At 45.2% G+C, this 19,760-nt stretch overlaps 1 protein-coding gene across 3 annotated transcripts in view; it reads left to right on the forward strand.

Moving 5' to 3' along the window:
- PHACTR1 (phosphatase and actin regulator 1) overlaps positions 1–19,760 on the forward strand; it is a 298,473-nt gene that overhangs the window by 53,357 nt on the left and 225,356 nt on the right. Inside the window, exon 1 of one of the 3 annotated variants that reach the window (XM_010848774.1) lies at positions 49–183. The exons of the other annotated variants lie outside the window; for them this stretch is intronic. Within the exon in view, the coding sequence (XP_010847076.1) occupies positions 57–183 (127 nt within the window). The 5' untranslated portion in view covers positions 49–56. Of the gene's footprint in view, positions 1–48; positions 184–19,760 lie in introns of those variants that run through there. 3 annotated transcript variants of the gene reach the window in all.

A 19,760-nucleotide genomic window follows, 5' to 3' on the forward strand; every position in this document is an offset into this window, starting at 1 on the left:
CGGTGCCAGGCGCGAACGCCCAGAGACCCAAAAGGAAAGCTTTTTATTTGCTGAGGATGAAGCCCCTGAAGGAGCCCGCCCCCAACAACAACAACAACGTGTCCTTTGCGATCCATTGTCAACTGGGCAAGGAGATCAAACACATTTGCAGCAACTGCAGTCGTGGGGAGGACGCCCGGGACGGTGAGTGTCGGGGCGCGTCGGGGCGGCGGCGAACGCGGGAGGAGAGGAGGCGGCCCTGCCGGTCCCAGTTTGGGGGCGCCGCAGGCGGCTCTACCCGGAGAACTGCGGGGACATCCGCCTTCTAACCGGGCGTGACGCCCGCCCACCCGGCACTTTGCGGAGCGCTGCCCAGAGCCAAACCCGGACCGCATCCGTGCTGAGACCATTGATGGAAACGCTCCCCCCAAACGAGGGGTTTGAAACCGTTAAAGGGGCAACTCTGGGGGAAGGTGGGGCTTTAGGGGGTTCATCAGGGGCAACATTATTAGCTTTCAAGAGACGATTTCACCTGCTCTCCCAGCTTTCTGGGCTGCTTAGGGTTCTCTCACCCTTGCGTTATGAGGATGTGAGCTCTGCTGGGCAGCGTTACAGATGTGGGCGTCGGGTGGGTTGACTCTGGAGAGGTGGTTTGGCCTCGGCCCCAGCGCCCTGCGCCCTGCAGACTTGTGGAGTTGTGGAATGAGGTCCGTTCGGAGTAAAACATGGCCGTGGTTTTTGGAGTGCCGCTGGTGCTCCCTCCTGGAATGATGCCTAGTGGCCGAATGTGGGAGGTGGGGAAGGACGGCAGCGGCTTCCTCCAGGTGAGCCTGTTCGAGCTAAAGAGCGCCCCCCAAACCGATCCGAGCGGGGCGGTGAAAGGGTACCGGGCCTCAGCGACTCTGGGCAGAAGGAGCCAAGCAGGAGGGACAGCCCTGCACGGGCAGAAAGCTCTGCAGTTGTGGGCGCGTCTGTGTAACTGTCCAGCATCTCCCAGGCAGTTGGAAGCAGCTCACAGAGCTGACTCCGGAGGGTCTGGAAAAAGTTTCAGGCAGCGGGGTTTTGCAGGGAAAGCATTAGCTATTGGCCAGGCTGAAGCTCATTGCCTGGTGCTGCACACACCTGCTTGGGCAGGCAGATTTCTGCTACCACCCCCAAGCGGGGTTCGCTTGTTCCCTTTGTAAGAACACTTATTACTTAGGGCCTTCTCTGGTATCTTGCTGGCCTCTGAAGTGCAGCGTAATGAAGTGACTGGCTTGGCTAATGTCTTTTCAAAATTAGGAGTCCTGCTAACGTAATTATACTTTTCTTTGATGAAACTGCAAGAGAGGCTGTGCTGGATGGCGGTAGGAGGAAAACCATGCTGGAGAAAGGCAGGCACACAGCACAGGAGGCAGCACTCCTGGGAGGTCTGCGGGAGGATATCCACACACTGACATGCGTTTGGTCCTTTGGCTACTCTATAAGCTGACGACACCTATGGGATATATAAATGGATTAGTGAGATGATCTAAAGCCGGTCTTTTACTGTCTACTATAATACAGCATGAGATGCAAGCTAAAATATTTATTAAATGAGTCATTCTGTTGACGGAATTGCTTCCCAAATGGGATACTTCCACAGCCTTGGGGAATTGATTTAAATTGGGATCTCTGAATGTTACTGCAGTAAGGAAAGGTCTGTACCCACACTCAAGGGTATGGGTTCGTGTGTGTAGTTATGAACACGATGCTTCTGCTTACAATACGCGTCATCTCCACAACCTCAGATGCTCCAGAATGTGTTACGGAGCTGTCTTTGGGGATGTTCACACGTCACCTGATGGGACTAAAGCCTTTCATTTCGAAGGATTCTTGTGCAGGGGGAACCTCATGTGGGGGTGCTTAATTTCTGCCAAGTTCTCCCCCGGCTAATCCTGCTTTCCAGTGTGTGTGGTGTGCTTCTTTAGTCACTGAGAAAATGAGGTCAGGAGCCTCACCCTTCTTTAAGTGCCAGAACCCAAAGCAGCGCTGCCCACTGTGAAGGAAAGGAAGTTCAGATACATTTCACTTTCTGCCGAGACTGACCTTGAATCATCCGTCGTCATGAGTGGAGGTTCTGCGAGTGAAGTTCTCCAGCAGCTGTTTCTCAGTTTGAGTCATCTATTTGTGCATGCCAGGAAGAGCCAGCTATTTTAACGGAAGTGTGTAGTGAAGACTGTAGTAAGGCCAACAGATTTGCTAGGACTCGACAGAGGAGGACATTTCTTATGGTGGAGTGTGCCTGTGTTGTGGCCAGCACTCTAAATGTGTTTGGTTTCTCCTCCAGCGCCACGGAGGTCATTTAGTAGCCACCAAGGAAAGTTCTGGTCCAAGTGGAAAGTCCTTACCTGAAATTTTACACAGGGAGAATTTTATAGAGATATTGTCCACTGAGGCTCAATCTTAACTTCCTCATATATAAGATATATTTAAACATTTTTGTAACTCAGTGTAAAGACAATCTATAAAACTATTTGGCTGATAGAGAATAAACTTTAAAAGAAAAAAAGATCCCTGTCTCAGAGAACATATATAAAAAGTGAAATTGCATTTCAGCACTTGCCCTTTTACTTAAAAGAGTTTGTCTTTTTTTTTTTTTTTTTTTTTTAAGTTCCTGGTATCCACTGACTAGAACTAAAGATGTTTGGCTGACTTTATTATTAAATAGAAAATGACTTTAAAAATTGTAGAATGTAGTTCACCTTTAATGGCCCAAGGTATTTTGTGTTTCTTTCATTCTTGCTGTTTTGGTTCAATACTGAAGCCATTTTTCAGATGTGGAAACAAGCTACCATAGTACTTTGGTGTAAAGGCCACAAGTGGGTGAATGGTAGAAAAAAATTCAAATTTCTTGTCTGTCTTTGAAACTGGAGTGCTTCCCACTGTGCCTTCAAGTTGATTATTTTTTTTATGGCACCTGTACCGAATGTAGGAAATTAAGTACGGTGATGTGTGTGTGCCTGTGTTATATACATGTACAGTCCCGATAAGCCAGGTTTATTAAGATACTGAGCTGAAAGGAATTGTACAGTTCCCTAGCATATTTAATTTTACCTGCTTTTCCTACTTAGGCTGTCATTAGTAGGAATAGAGGGGGAGAAGTTTTTAGATGAGTTTAAGTTTTGTATTTTGTAAAGCTCCAAGAGATATAGCTATTGGAAGTCAGTAGGAGAATTTGATTTTACAAATAGGTAAAAACTCTAGGGGGAAATCTAGGATCTATACTATATAATTTTATACATCTTTTCTTTTCTCCTTTGAATTCCTTTTGAGTCTGTTAGTGAGGAATTATAGAATTATGCCATTAATAATTGTGTATTAAGATAATTTCAATAGAAATAAAACATTTTGAAGAGTTTTAAAAATATTTTGAAACTTCTGTCTTATAGTAGCCTATTTACAAAGCAATCAAATGATAAATAGTAGATTTGGAAACAAGATATTGATTGTAACTGCTACTCTGTGCCTTTTACATGTGATGGATCAATATTTCAAGGTTGTTTTCACTTCACTAAATATGATTTCCATTCTTCAAATATTTGTACATAAAATCACTAATCCAGTCACTTACTAGATGAATTTCCAAACTTTATTTTGGGGATTAGAAATATTTAACTTGTTTTCTAATGGCTTCCAGTGTGAACTTTTAGAACAAAAACAATTTGTCCTAATACTTGTGAGTTACTCTGTAAGTTTCATTCTGTAAGACAGCCTTTTGGAAAGCAGTGCTTTACTAGTTTTTGTGGGTCAAATCCTTCCTTTTGCGGATGAGGAAACTGAGGTGCATAAAGATGAGGTGAGCAGTCCCCCGAGATCCAAACATTTGGTGTTGGGGTTGCTAACAATACCTGTCCCTTGATGAAGCAAGAAATTTCTAATAGTGGTCCAGAGCTGACTCCTGGAACCTCACTGCCTGTTTTCAAATGATGGCTCCTCCCCTTGCTAGCTGGGTGACTTTAGGATGCCATGATACTTACTATCTACTGCATGGAGTTGTGAGGATTAAATGAGGTAATTGGTATGAAGCACTTAGCATGGTGCCTGGCGAGAGAAGGTGCTGGAGAAATATTAGCTGTGATTACTATCATCTCTATTGTTACCGCCAAGTTCAATTTTGTCTTGTATTTTTCCTCCTGCTATTGTTCGTTCCTTGGTCTCTTCTGTAATTAAACATCCCTGGATTGGGTCCAAGATGAAAGCATCAATTCTACTCTGTATTTAACAGTGAAAACGTATCTTTCTAATAAAAGCAAGGAAAAGTGAGATTGGAGAAGAGCCCCCTTCAGCGTTGTGCACTTCAAAATTATTCTGCTGTGGTGGTTTTAGAGTTTTAACAATCATGACCCGCTTGTTCTAGATGAAAGGGCTCATGCCTATGTCTAAATTTACAATGACTGAGCACTTTTTGGTCAGTAGAGTAATCAAAAAAATAGGCAAGGTGAGATCTTGAAGAGGAAATGTGAACAGCGGGATGAAGTAGTTATTGAAGAATTCTATCAACATGGGCCGGAAGGACTCTCAGAGGCAAAGGGAGAGCTGTGGAAGGCATGGCCTGAAGCAAGGGGTAGAGATGGGAATCTGCCTCCTTAAAGTCGGGAGGGCCTGGGAAAGGCTCTAACTTGGGCAGGTTATATAAAGGCTGGAACCCTGAAAAGAAAGGCATGTGCTGAGACAGTAGTGAAGAGAAGTGAAAAAGGACTTAGTGGGGTGTTAGGAAGGGGTGTACAAAGCAGGGAAATTCTAACAAAGGTGGGCTGTTAAAATTCTGTTTAAGTATCATACATAGTCATCCTTCAGTATCTGCAGGGGATTGGTTTCAGGTACCCTCCATGGGTACCACAATCCAGGGATGCTCAAGTACCTTGTATAAAATGGCCTAGGGCAACAAATGCAATCTGCTTTCCACACCTGTGGATTTTACATCTGTGATACAGAGGGTGGACTGAATTCCTCCAACTGAGCTATTGATTGATTCTCTTAAACATTTGTTATAAAATTAGCAGCGTATGTGTGCTGAAAGTGATGGACCCTTTCAGATACCAATAGGTACAATAACCAGCTATTGCAACAGGAAAATAAACGGCTAAGTTGGAGAAAGCCATTAACTGTGTGAGTAAGGCAGGTGGGCTTCCTGGAGGAGGTGATATTTGGACAAGAACCTAATGGAGGCGTTTTCTCAGGTAAAGAAGGAAGGGCATGTCGGTGAGGAAAACAATGTGCAAATGATTTAAACTAGAGAAGAGCACAATCCACTCCAGTATTCTTGCCTGGAGAATCCCATGGACAGAGCAGCCTGCCAGGCTACAGTCCATAGGGTTGAACACGACTGACGTGACTTAGCACACATGCATGCATAACTTACTCAGAAACAGGGAGAGGTTCAACAGGTAGAATTAGTGGAATGTGGCAGAAATGACATGCAGTAGTCCAGAAACATATGTTGGGGCAGTTCATTTTTTCCCAGTGATATATTTGTGCAGCATTTTTATGTGCCAGGTTAAGCATTGAGAATATAAAAGTCAGTGAGACAGTATGGTCTTTGTGCTCAAAGACCTTATAATGTAGCACAGGGAGATAGGTAGACTGCTGCTGCTAAGTCGCTTCAGTCGTGTCCGACTCTGTGTGACCCCATAGACGGAAGCCCACCAGGCTCCCCCGTCCCTGGGATTCTCCAGGCAAGAACATTGGAGTGGGTTGCCATTTCCTTCTCCAATGCATGAAAGTGGAAAGTGAAAGTGAAGTCGCTCAGTCGTGTCCGACTCTTAGCGACCCCATGGACTGCAGCCTACCAGGCTCCTCCGTCCGTGGGATTTTCCAGGCAAGAGTACTAGAGCGGGGTGCCATTGCCTTCTCCAATAGGTAGACAGACAGATGCAAAGAAGTTTTTAAAAGTGTATGTGAAGGGCAGGTGTTGTTTTGGAGGCAGAAAGTAGAGAGTGTCAGGCCTGACTTGGGCAAGAGAGAAATCTGGAAAATCTTCGTACAATTTACGAAGGAGTTCAGATTTCATCCAGGGAGCACTGTAAAAATATTTATTAATAAACAGAAGTCTCAATGAAATAGAGTTGGGAGACCAAACTGGGGAGTTGTCACACCCTGAGAGGATAGCAGAGCCCAACAGGGAGAAGATAGACTCTTCTTTCCTGGCGGGGATTCAGCCGGACTCTTTATTGGCTAAGTCCTCCCAACTTCCTTTTCCCTTTTGTAAAAGTGGCCCCCTTTCTGGGACTTTCACGGGTTGTAGACTTCCAGTTGAATTTCTCTGCTGATCCTGACTGAATCCATCTTTTTGCTGGAGAGTTACCAGCAGTCTATTTGTTTTAGGTCAGCAACACTGAAGGTAGTACACGGATTTTTAAGCAGAGGTAGCATGATGGAGTTACCTTTTTAAAAACGATTATGAAAAATTGTACACATACACATGTGGACAGAAGAGGATAATGATCTGTATAGATTCCTCACATATTCCCCCAGTCCTGTATTAGACTGAAGCAAATTTGTATACGTTTTATGAGGGTGTTGCCGGCAGAGCTTAAGCAGGGACTGGTCGAGAAGGGACCTGGGTCCGACGCTCATAACCAAGAATGGCCATTTCAGGACCTTGAGCAGCAAGTGTCAAAAGAGCAAGACTCTGCTATTCTGGTATACGCATACAAAGGCCCAGTAAACGTTTTAAGTACCAGCAATTCAGTTTGCCTTAGTTTCAGCATGACTTTGAACTTGTAAGTAGTTTTGCTAATTTCTCCTGCTCTAATATCTTTCTGACTCACTGACATCTATAAATATTCACTCAGCTTAGAAGATATTTTTAAAATATTTGTAAAAATCTATAGCTTAAAATCGGAGAAGGCAATGGCACCCCACTCCAGTACTCTTGCCTGGAAAATCCCACGGATGGAGGAGCCTGGTTGGCTGCAGTCCATGGGGTTGCTAGGAGTTGGACCGACTGAGCGGCTTCCCTTTCACTTTTCACTTTCATGCATTGGAGAAGGAAATGGCAACCCACTCCAGTGTTCTTGCCTGGAGAATCCCAGGGATGGGGGAGCCTGGTGGGCTGCCGTCTCTGAGGTTGCACAGAGTCAGACACGACTGAAGCGACTTAGCAGCAGCAACATAGCTTAAAATATACCCATATATCTAAAGGAGATTTTAAAAAGATCAATAGATAAAATATATACATATGACTTTATTGAGAGGGCAAGGTTCAGAACCTATTTGCTAGTCCCCAACATTCATTTCTGTAGTTGATATTAATGGTAAGAATGTTTTGGACATGAATAGGTGTTTAGAATTTTAAGACATGGCAGAGAGGGGGCATGAAGATTTCATTTTTGTGTAGGTCATAAAACAGGGATTCAGTTTCATTCTTTTGCATGTAGCTGTTCAGTTTTCCACTTATTGAAGAGACTGCCCTTTCCTCCTCGTATACTCTTGGCTCCTTTGTCATGAGTTAACTGACCCAATATGCGTGCATTTATTTCTTGGCTGTCTGTTCTGTTCCACTGATCTGTGCGTCTGTTTTTGTGACAGTACTGTACTGTTCTGATTACCGTAGCTTTGTAATACGGTTTAAATCAGGAAGTGTCCCTTCAATTTTGGTCCTCTTTCTCAAGATTGCTTTGGCTATTTGGGGTCTTTTGTGGTCCCATACATGTTTCAGGATTTTTTTTTTTTTATTTCTGTGAAAAATGTCATTGGAGTATTAGTTGCTTTATTGAGATATGATTCACACACCATAAAGTTCACCCATTTAAAGTGTACAATTTGATGGCTTTTTGGAGAAGGCAATGGCAACCCACTCCAGTACTCTTGCCTGGAAAATCCCACGGGCCGAGGAGCCTGGTGGGCTGCAGTCCTTGGGGTCGCTGGGAGTCAGACACGACTGAGCGACTTCACTTTCACTTTTCACTTCCATGCATTGGGGAAGGAAATGGCAACCCACTCCAGTGTTCTTGCCTGGAGAATCCCAGGGACGGGGGAGCCTGGTGGGCTGCCATCTATGGGGTCGCACAGAGTCGGCCACGACTGGAGCGACTTAGCAGCAGCAGCGTATTCACAAGGTGGCTCTCTGTCACCGCAGTCAGTGTTAAGACATCTTCATTACCGCCAAGAGAAAGCCTACTCCCCTTAGTGAATCTCTCCAGTCATTTTGTCTCCTCTAGCCTTAGGCAACTACTAATCTATTTTTGTTTCTATAGCCTTCCCTATTCTGGACATTTCATATGAATGGAATCAGGCAATATGTAGTTCTTTGACTGACTTCTTTCACTTAGCATAACATTTTCATGTTCATCCATGCTGGAACATGCATAAGCACTTCATTTCTTTTTATCACTGAATCATTGTATAGATATGACACGTTTTGCTTATTCACCAGTCAGTGGATGGTGATTTATGTTCTCTCCATTTTTGGGCTGTGATGAATAATTCTGCTTTGAACATTACACAAGTTTTGGTGTGGACGTCTGTTTTCGTTTCTTCTGAGTATATGCCTAGGACTAGAATTGCTGGATCATATGTTAACACCTTATTTAGCCACTTGAGGAACTGCCCGTTTCTTTTTCAAAGTGACTGCACCCTTGTACATTCCCGACAGCAGTGAAGATAAAGTCCTATTCTACTACATCTTTCCAGTGGTTGCTGTTATGTGTGTTTTGGATTATAGTCACTCTGGAGGATTATTAAGAGAGGAAGTGAGATTTGGTGGTCAAGAAGAATGTTGATTCAGTCAGCTTAAAGCCAGTAAGTTGAGAAAACCTAGACACTTACATACATTATGTTACACTTTAAAGTTTGCACGTTATTTCCTTGCAATCATGAGAACATTTTAGGGTTGGAAATCCTGTTGTGCTCATTTTAGGGAAGAGGAAACAGCAGTGGTCATGTCTTCCTCCACATCACCTGCTGATGCTGCTACTTGGGCTAGCCCTCTGCTTCCACCTCTGCAGCCTTGGTTGGCTCCTTCTGAGATGTGAACTTCTAAGAGGATACTGGGCTTCCCTAGCTCAGTGGTAAAGAACCCACCTACCAATGCAGGAGACGTGGGTTCAGTCCCTGGGTCGGGAAGATCCCCTGCAGAAGGGAATAGCAACCCACTCCAGTATTCTTGCTTGGGAAATCCCATGGATAGAGGAGCCTGGTGGGCCACGGTCCATGTGGTGGAAGAGTCAAGCATAACTGAAGGACTAACAGAAACACACACACACACACGAGGCTACTGTTCTAGCCAGTGAAGTTTCACTTCTTAAAGTGATTAGTGAAATGTGAACGTGATTGCTTCTGGAAAATTCAGGAAGAAAAAGAACATGGAAAACAAACTGAATTCATTGAAAAGCAAAAGAGGAAGTTATGTGTGTTTTGGATGATAGTCACCCTGGAGGATTATTAAGAGAGATAATTATATCTGTTCTCTACCTGCTCTTGAGTCACCTCTGACCTGGGTTTCTTCCACCTGTGAGATCATTATTTCTCCTCCCTGAAGATGCTGAGTTGTCTGAAACCCAACTACATCAGGGATTGGTAAACTGTGGTCTGTGAGCCCTCTGTTTTCACAGCAGAGAAGGAAGGGTTTCTTTGTTTCTTTACAATTACAACAACTGACAGAAATCAGAAGAAAAAGACTATTCCATGATGTAAGACACTTACACTAAATTCTGATGTCGGTGTCCATAAATAAAATTTTGTTGGAGCTCATCCACGCGTGATTGTGCATGTGCTGTCCACAGTAGCTTTTGTTGCACAGCTGCTGGGTTGAGGAGCTGCAGCAGAGATCTGCAGACCCTGAAATATTTGCTCTGGCCTTTATCAGAAGAATGTTGCCGACGCCTGATACATCCCCGTTCCTGTAATTAGGAAGTACTGCAATTGACCATCTTAACAACACGTCTAATCTTAGGATTGAAAGGGACTCGATCACTTGTCTATATCATTACCAGAACTGCAGTTTTACTCTTTTTCAAAGGCTCCGTGATGTCCTGGTGTAGGCAGAGGGACAGGTTTAAAATGAAAATCAACCTAAAAAGAAACAACTCATCCGAATTGGGTTTGTGGAGTATCTTTGCACTCCCCACCCCCACCGTGACCTTTATGTGGGCTTCAGGCAAGCGCATGTGACAAAGGGGATGTATTTCTAATCCCCACCTAAGAGCATGCTGTCTTGATGCTGTTATTGTTTCGGTGTGAACTTTAGAACAATCGCCTCTGCTATTTTGGCACATGGAGACTTGCCTCCACAGTAATTATTTTGCAACCCACAAAAGTAATTATAAAATCAAATAATTAGCTTCTAAACAAGCTGTAACCCCAGCGATGACTCTTGGGAGGGGAATGAAGCTCCGTTCTTGAGTTTTCGTTTTTAGGACTGTCACCGTCTACCTCCCTTGCCCCTTTACCTCAGGTTTTGTGTTATGTCAAGTTCAGTCTTGACTGCTACGTCAAGTACAGTCTTTAGTGATGCACCAGCTGCCCTTGAGGCGGCTTTCTTAAACAGTAGTATTGCTCCAAGGTTATGAGCAGAAAGAGGAACAAGCAAGAAAAGGGAAAAGTGAAGCCTGGTTTAATCCTTCCAGTGATAGGAAATCCACTTTTAAAAGGGTGTCACAGCCTACCACACTCCATACCTGGTTTGGGCTGGAATTTTGGGGAGCTGCTCTGTAGTGAGACCTCCAGATTCTGAAGGTGTTCTCAGTGAGAGTTGGCACCAGGATTTCCTGGCACAGAGCGAGGAATGCAATCTGCCACATAGTTAATGACCGTCCATCACTGACAAGCTGGCCACAGAGCAGAATTGGGGGTTATTTCTTGAGAGACTTAAGTCTGTTTTATGGGCAAGTGTTTGTCTGCCATGTGCAGCAGATACTGTGGTTAATGTTTATATGTTTGGAAACTTACTCATCTGATGAACTCGGCTACTCCCCATGATGAAAGGCTGTTTCCAGCAGCTGATCTTGACTATGGGTGCTATGATGGATTTGCTACATATTCAAGACTCGCACTCTCCAAATCTCAGTGACTCACTGATCCGTGAGTCCCTAAAGAAGCCAAACAGTCCCCAGACAGGAGCTTATCGTCCCCCAGATGAATACACAATGAACCTTTCTGCTGGCCCAGAGCCCTGTTATTTGCGTATCCACATTGAAGAGTATGCTACAATTTCCAGTTAGCCATGGTATGAATTATTCATGCCCCAGAAGCAGCCTGTGGTCAGAACGCCACCGCCTGAAGTAAAACGGAAGACAGAGGAGCAGGTTTGCATATTTGCAGCTGACAGCGCCCTTTGCAGTGGGAGCAGAAGTAATGAGCCACGGGACCCCTCCCATCCTTCTTCCCTGCCTTTGAGGCGGAATCATGAACAGGAATGCCTGTGTCTTGTGGTCAGACGATAGATGTAACGGGTTACTGGCGAGTGTTGTAGTCATTGGGCTGTGTGCCTAGGTCAGTTTTTCAACGTTTTCCAAGAATACAGAAGAGGGAATACATACGAAAAGGAGCATCTGTATTCAAGACCTAAAAGTAAAGACCAGGGACATAAGGACGAGAGTTACCCTTTGGAAGAAGAAACTTGTGAGTATCTTAGAAGACCCTCATGTATAAACCAGATAAAAGGGGGGATGGCTCTGGTTTGCACGGGGCTACCCTCTCACAGAGTGCCTTAGAGTCCTAAAGCTTTCCAGTGGACTTATTTTTTTTTTAAGATTTTTTTGATAATGACCATTTTTAAAGTCTTTATTGAATTTGTGACAGTATTGCTTCTGTCTTATGTTTTGGTTTTTTGACCCCGAGGCATGTGGGATCTTAGGTCCCCAATCGGGGATGGAACTCACACCCCCTACACTGAAAGGCAAAGTCTCAGCCCCTGGACCACCAGGGAATCTCCAAGCTTTCCTGTTGAAAAGTTGTTCTCTGCTCCATTTAGATGAGATACAGTGTAAAGTGATTCCTGCATTTTTAGAATATAAACATCAACTCATAACTGGGGACATTATATATGCTCAACTTTATCTTATAAAGATGATGAAACAGCTAATAGAGCAGCCTCTGACATAAGTAAGGTATAACCAGATAAGGTATCGGTTTCTTTTGTGTGTGTATGTGTATGGTCCACCCTAAGGTAGAGTTAATTTGGGGGAAAATGTACATATTGGGTGAAGATTTGCATGGCATCATGTATAAATGGGTTCTAATAGAAACTCTTTAGCTTCAGATTATTTCAAGAGGAATGTTTAATCTCATGTCGACATTAATAGTCACCTCTGTAAAAAAAGACAACTGCTCAAAATGAAATTGGACCAGGTGTCCAGTCCTTTTTGCTTCCTCTCTAACAGGCAGCTCCAGTACTTTGGCCACCTGATGTGAAGAACTGACTCATTTGAAAAGACTCTGATGCTGGGAAAGATGGAAGGTGGGAGGAGAAGGGGAGGACAGAGGATGAGATGGTTGGATGGCATCACCAACTCAATAGACATGAGTTTGAGTGAACTCCGGGACTTGGTGATGGACAGGGAGGCCTGGCGTGCTGCAAACCATGGGGTTGCAAAGAGTTGGACACGACTGAGCAACTGAACTGAACTAACAGGCGGCTCAGTGGTAAAGAATCTTCCTGCCAATGCAGGAGGCTCAGGAGACATGGGTTTGATTCCTGGGTTGGGAAGATCCCCTGGAGGAGGAAATGGCATCTCATTCCAGTATTCTTGCCTGAAAAATCCTATAGACAGAGGAGCCTGGCAGGCTACAGTCCATGGAGTCCCAAAGAGCTGGACACGACTGAGCACGTATCTGTCTCTAACACTGTTGATGGAAACTTGTTGAAATTCACCATTAGGTTTATAAGCAAATGTTGAGGACCAAATAGGAATGACACTTAGCATTTAAACCACAAGTAGATGGGTCAGTGTGTGACTCACTCAAAGTACATAGTTCACCATGAATGAAATGACACAAAGTTACTTTGAAAATATCATAGCCATAAATTATTGTGAGATTTAACTGGGACCGTTTCCACTATGCTTTTAGAAAGCAAACACGGCTTATTTTTATTGCAGAATCCTAAGAGTGCAATTCCTGGCAGTGTTTACCAGACAGCAGGAATTAGCAGCCTCCAGGGGAGGGTTAGGAAAACAAAGCACCCTCTGGGAACCCAGCTCCTAAGTCCTGGTGCCAGTAGCCTCGATACAAACTGGCCTCAAACAAATTCAGTCTTGACCTTGGTTTCGCTCCTTGTGAAAGCGGGGAAAGGAGAGGCGGATCATGCTTGTTCTTCCAGAGGGTCTTGAGAATCTTCAGAAGGCTTCTGGAAATTTTTCAAGAATAGAAAACACGGCGGGGGTGGGGGGCGGTGTTGTGGTTTTCAGTCCATGGTGCCAGCTCCCACATTCAAAAGAGATGAAGGGCCTGCGTCTGTCTTTTCTCCTCATATTCTCCTCTCTGAGGGCCGTGGTGATGGTTGGTGGAAGGATGCGGAGCCAGACAGGCTGAGGAGCTTGGGGGACTGGGAGAACCATTGTCACATTCTCTCAAGGTGAAAGAGCAGAGGGCTTCCCTGAGCTCCATGAACAGATGACTCTGCCATCTGCTTCCGGCTGTGCGTGGCCTCCCGCACACCCAGCCGAGCCCTCTGCAGACTTGCAGGTCACAGAGCACTGCGCTTTCAGAAGAGCAGGCTCCTAAGGCTAGGCCAGAGACCCCAGCACCTTGCCCACGGCTGGTCCCCCCAAAAGACCAAGGCTCTCCCGTCAGGCCAGAGAGGGTAGGCCAAGGCCCCTAGGGAGAAGGAGCCTCTTCAGAATGCAGTCCTTTGCTGTCCTGCTGAATCCGTAGGTACACAGACTTTTAAGTGCACAAATATGCCTGTGACTTAGGGATAAAAAGCGGTCAGAGTGAGGATTATGGACTAGTCAGGAAGTAGATGGGTTAATCGGGGTGCTTGGTACCTCGCCTTGGCTCTTAATTTACTCCCTTTCCTTCCTTATGGACATGCAGGGTCCATTTTATTCACTTCTTCTGACACACAAAAGTTTAAATTAGCTGTATCGCTTGTGGGAAAATAATACATTTTCTGCCTGGCGCACACACATACTGAGGTCTGTCCTTTTTAGACGGTAATAAGACAGAAAAGACAAGGTCTCCCTTGCCATTTGGAAATTACGGTCCATCCAGATTCCAGGGTCTGTGCCCTTCCAACAGAGACCCACAGAACCACTGAACTTCCTGCCAAAGACCTCTGCCTGTAAAGGAGGCTGCCTCACGCGCCTCTGCTATTGAACTTCTCAAAGCAGCTCTGATTACAGCGTGAGAAACTTTAGCACTCAAGTCCTGACCTTCAGTGTTAGGAATTGTTGTCACTTTTAATGAGATGTTTTCCAGAATATGTTCCACAGAACACATGCTCCATGGGATGGTAATAGACGGTATGTAAAAAATTTCAAGACCAAGCTAATTTGGAAAAAAACTGAGCTGAACAAAGTTAAGTAGATTGGTTTAATCTCTGAGCCTTGATGTGCCCACGTGCTTAGAGAAACTTCAAGAACAGAGTGTTTATACTTATTTACCCAGATTGATTTCATCATACAGTGTTTTTTTTTTCCCTTGTGGGGTGGGGAGAATCACAGGTGATGAATGTCCTAGAGAAGAATTCTTGTGTGGCTTCAGAATTTTCCCATAGAAATGCTACATTGATGGATTGCTTCCCTCTTGTGAAAGATACAGAATCCTACAGAACAATGAGTTTCGGTCATGAATTTTTCTTTCTGACCGGAAGCTACTGGCATTAAGCTTCATGTTAACTGCAAAGAAATACTTTCACTTTTGCTGAACATGTATCATTCAGTGATTTTTGACTAAAAGAGCTATGAATGCAAGTTATTATACCTTCGTTTCAATGAGTCCAGCAATTAGGTACTTTTTCAGTTTCCCAAGTTAGGCTATAAGGTTGAACCGTGCGGCAGGGCTGGAGCTTCTAGAGATCTGGGTCTCCATATGTGGAACATTTCAGGTCCACGTTGCTCAGCCTCATGATTACTGACATTTTGGACTGGATATGCCTTTGTTGCGGGCGGGGAGTGGTATTCCATACACTGTAGAATATTTAGCAGCATTTCTGACCTCTGTTCTGGCTTCCCAGGTGGCTCAGTGGTAAAGAATCCGCCTGCCAAGCAGGAGGCGTGGGTTCAATCCCTGGGTCGGGAAGTTCCCCTAGAGAAGGAAATGGCAACCCACTCCAGTATTCTTGCCTGGAGAATTCCATGGACAGAGGAGCCCGGCCGGCTACAGTCCACGGGATTGCAAAGAGTCGGACATGACTGAGCACACACACGCTGACCTTTGTCCACAAAGTACCAGTAGCATCTATCACTAACATCTTCAGATTCACCTGGGACTTTTAATTTGGTAGGAGGACAGACAAGAAGGTAACTGCGTTTGAGAGAACGGAGTATTAGAGTTGCTGAGAGCAAGCAGCATGCCACACACCATGCGGGGTGTCCCCGGGGATGCACAGGGAGGGCCAGGAGGCAGGACCCAGAGATACTACAGCCCAGAGTCTTTATTTGCTTTTTGCTGGAAAAGAACGGGCGAATCAAGCTAGGTAAGTTTGAGCGAGGTTAGGATTGGTTCGTTTGAATGATTTTGACTGGCTCATGGTTATAACGGTGGTCTCTAGATGTTCAGTACCTGGCCCTGGGGTGATTGAGGGCAGAGGAAATATTCACTTGGTGTGTGAGAGCTAGATCCAGGAGAGGGTTGGGGGATAAGCTTTTGAGTACTAGGTTTGCCTCGGAAAAGTGCTCTGGCAGGCGAGTTGCTTACTATCTCTAGGAATTAGCTAGTTCTGGGAGGGGCGGTCTCTCCAGGCCCCAGGATGGCAGAGCATCATCTAATACAGAAAATATTTAAACACAGCCTTCATACACCCACTTCCCACTTGTGACAACCAAAAATGTTTCCAGACAGTGCCAAACGTCTGCCCCCCAGCCCCGGGGGAAAGAGGGCGAAGTTGCTCCTGGGTTAAGAGTCACTGGTTAAGGAGACTTCTCTGGCGATCTAGTGGTTTAGACATGGCCTTCCAGTAATTCAGGGGGCTCCCCTGTTCAGGGACCTAGGACCCTTACATGCCTAAGAGGCAAAAAAAAAAATAGCAATATTGTAACAAATTCAATAGAGACTTTAAAAATGGTCCACATGTAAAAAATCTTAATAAAAAGGAATCACTGATGAAGGGCCAGGGTGTGAGGGGTACTAAGCTTGAGTGGGGTCACCAAAGCTTGAGATCAGTGTGGACTAAAGCCCAGGAGGGGCATCTGTGTGAAGGGGGCTGGTGGATTGGCAAAAGTCAGGAAGGCAGAAATCCTAAGTGGGAGGATTCAGAGAGCAGGAACAAGGAGGGGAAGGAAGCGTGAGTATATACATTGCTGCTGCTAAGTCGCATCAAGTCGTGTCTGATTCTGTGCGACCCCATAGGTGGCAGCCCAACAGGCTCCTCTGTCCCTGGGATTCTCCAGGCAAGAGTACTGGAGTGGGTTGCCATTGCCTTCTCCATATACGTTGCTAGATAATAACAAGGACATCTCAGTCACTTGCTGTATGCCAAGCCCAGCACCAGTGACGGGAAATGCGGGCTTAATCTTCTCAAGAGCCCCATGAGTTAAGTACTGTTTATCTCAGCTTGGCAGAAAAGAAGACAGCCTCCAATGGATTAAGCAGCAGGTTGGTCTCACTGGTAGTGAGTGGTGGGGTTAGGATTTGAAATCAGGTCTCTTTTTTATTACAAGGTAGTTAAGATATATTTAATAAATGACAGGCAGAAGTGTCTGGACTTACACAGATGCGCTGCACGGAATGATGGTAGATTCTTCAGCAGAGGATGATCATATGGAAAGGGTATTTTGGTTTGTCTCCTGGCATCAGCTCTGCAGCTGCTGCTGCTAAGTCTCTTCAGTTGTGTCCGACTCTGTGCGACCCCATAGACGGCAGCCCAACAGGCTCCCCCGTCCCTGGGATTATCCAGGCAAGATCACTGGAGTGGGTTGCCGTTTCCTTCTCCAATGTGTGAAGGTGAAGTCGCTCAGTCCGTGTCCGACTTAGCGACCCCATGGACTGCAGCCTTCCAGGCTCCTCCATCCATGGGATTTTCCAGGCAAGAGTACTGGAGGGGGGTGCCATTGCCTTCTCGGCAGCTCTGCAGCAGGCATGAGCAAATGGGTTGCAGGTGGGGTGGGGTGGTGCTGAACAGGATTGAACAATACAGTTGTGGTGATCTGCACTTGGCCAAGGGTAGTCACAATAGGACTGGAGCAGAAAGGGGCGTCAGAGATGTTTCTTGACAGTAGCAAATAAAGGCTGAAGGGATAAAGAAGAGAGTTACTCCACAGTGTCTAACACAAAGCCTAGAAAACCAGTGCTCCCTTCCCATTGCCTTCTCTGCAACGGAGAAGGGCATTGAGTGTAATAGAAAGTCAGGCTGGGATCTTAGGAACAGGGTAGAATATGGGCCCACTTAAAGATTTTGGTTCATTTCGTTCATTTCCATGGTTTCCTTGGTGGCTCAAATGGTAAAGAATATGCCGGCAATGCAGGAGACATGGGTTTGATCCCTGGGTCTGATCCCTGGGTCAGGAAGATCCCCTGGAGGAGGAAATGGCAACCCACTCCAGTATTCTTGCCTGGAGAATTCCACGAACAGAGGAGCCTGGCAGGCTGCAGTCCACGGGGTCACAAAGAGTTGGGCACAACTGAGCAACTGACACTTCTCCATGCCTCATTTTTAGCTTTCATAGTAGTGCATACTTCTGTTATACTCACTACAACGATCTAGGCTCTGCTCTCTGCACTTTCCATACATCAGCTCATTCCCCATGGTGACCTCTGAATGCAGTCACCATTTTCCAGATGAGGAAACTGAGGCTTAGAAAGCTTCGATATCTTGCCACAAATATGGCAAATATGTGCCGGTCACCAAGTACTCAGCTTTGCAGCTTCTGGAGCACATTGTTGACACTCAGCTGCTAGGCCTTTTGGCATCATTGTCTCCTCTCATCACTGGGTACACTTATGTGCTTGGTTTTCTCACCTGTGACCTGCAGAGGCTAAGCTTATACTTCCTGTTTATCTCTATCACACTGTGTCCGAACGATAGTTCTACTTATTAGGCAAATCAGACCTAGTTCTGTTATTTATTATAACGGAGACCTTTTTTCTTTAAAAGAAATGGGGTTTCAAATGTTTTCCTTTTGAGACCTTGGTTGGCCCAAGAAGAGAGACCCTGTCCTTGAAGTCCCAGGGCCCAGAGCCTTGTCCACAGGAAGCCACTCTGCTGTCCGTGAACCTTTTTCCCCGCATCTCTGAGCTCCTTGAGGGCAAGATGCTGTTTTATATGTTTTTGTATTCCTGGCACATAATGTGTTCCCAGTAAAAGATCAATAATTTTGTTTTGTTTTTGTTTTTTAATGACTTCAGACTGAGAAAATCAGATTTCATAAGTTGCATTTGGCATAACATTACCATGATTCGAGTAAACTCTTTTCCTGAAGAAAAGCATAGTATGAGCCTTCAGGATGGCCACAAAAACAGATCCAGAAGGTCCTATAGAAAGGAAAGGAGGCTCCTTACCTAGACAGTAGAAAGCAGAGGGCTTCCATGCCTCAGGGTATGAGCACAAATGTTGAGTTGATGTGACTTACTGTTGAAGAGTTTAGATGGCGTTGGCAAACTTTTCCCATAAAGGGCCAGGCAGTAAACATTTTAGGCTTTCATCATATTATCTCTGTTGCAACCCCTCGCCTCTGCTGTGGTAGTCCCAGAGCAGCCATGCTGCAGCTGCTGCTGCTAAGTCGCCTCAGTCGTGTCTGAGTCTGTGTGACCCCATAGACGGCAGCCCACCAGGCTCCCCCGTCCCTGGGATTCCCATTTCCTTCTCCAGTGCATGAAAGTGAAAAGTGAAAGTGAAGTCATAGGCAATGTATAAACGAAGTCACATTTTATTGACAAAGACAGGCAGCAACCCGGACTTAAACCAAGGGTTATGGTTTTCCAACCCCTGGTGTAGACTCTCAAGTGTGACTGGGCCCAGTTCCCAGCTGGGCCACTTCCTGAGGGTCTTCTTCAGATTGAGCCTCAATTTCTACGTCTCTAAAATGGTGACTCTGATAGCATCCACTACTTAGGACTGGAGGGAGGGTCAAATGAGATAGTATAAATAAAGCATTTGGCACTGATCCTAGATACAGTAAGTGAGCACTCAATACGTAGTGTCCATTATTGCAGTTATTATAGTATTCTGAATCTCAAATAGGAATTCTGATGGGGGAGATCTTAGCATTCTGCATACGTAAATGACTTCTTTTTTTTTACATTAGGAGCCAATTAATTGCTTGGCTCTGTTAATCAATGATTTCCTAAAGTGGAATCCATTGTTCATAAACTAGGAACTTTAAAACCAGTCAAGGCATTTGCTTTTCCAAACCATCTGTTTATATTATAGCCAAACAAGAAAAGTCACAACAAGCAAAACGGCTGTCTGTTGGTCCGGCAGCACAGTCTGTTTTACGTATTGGGGGCACTCCCAGTGAACAGGCACGGATGTGCTGAGCCAGTAACCCAACAGTAATACGTACAAGAGGTGAAGGCAGAGCTTGTTGACAGGCCTGGCTTCTTCTGAGTCATGTGTTCTGAATTATAGGGAACAGGGCTTCTCCACCTTGGCACCACTGATACTTGGGCTGCATAATTCTTCATTATGGGCGGTTATCCTGTGCATTGGAGGGTGTTTA

The sequence above is a fragment of the Bison bison genome, unplaced genomic scaffold (genome assembly GCF_000754665.1).
Source record: "Bison bison bison isolate TAMUID 2011002044 unplaced genomic scaffold, Bison_UMD1.0 scf7180017864274, whole genome shotgun sequence".
NCBI lineage: Eukaryota > Metazoa > Chordata > Mammalia > Artiodactyla > Bovidae > Bison > Bison bison.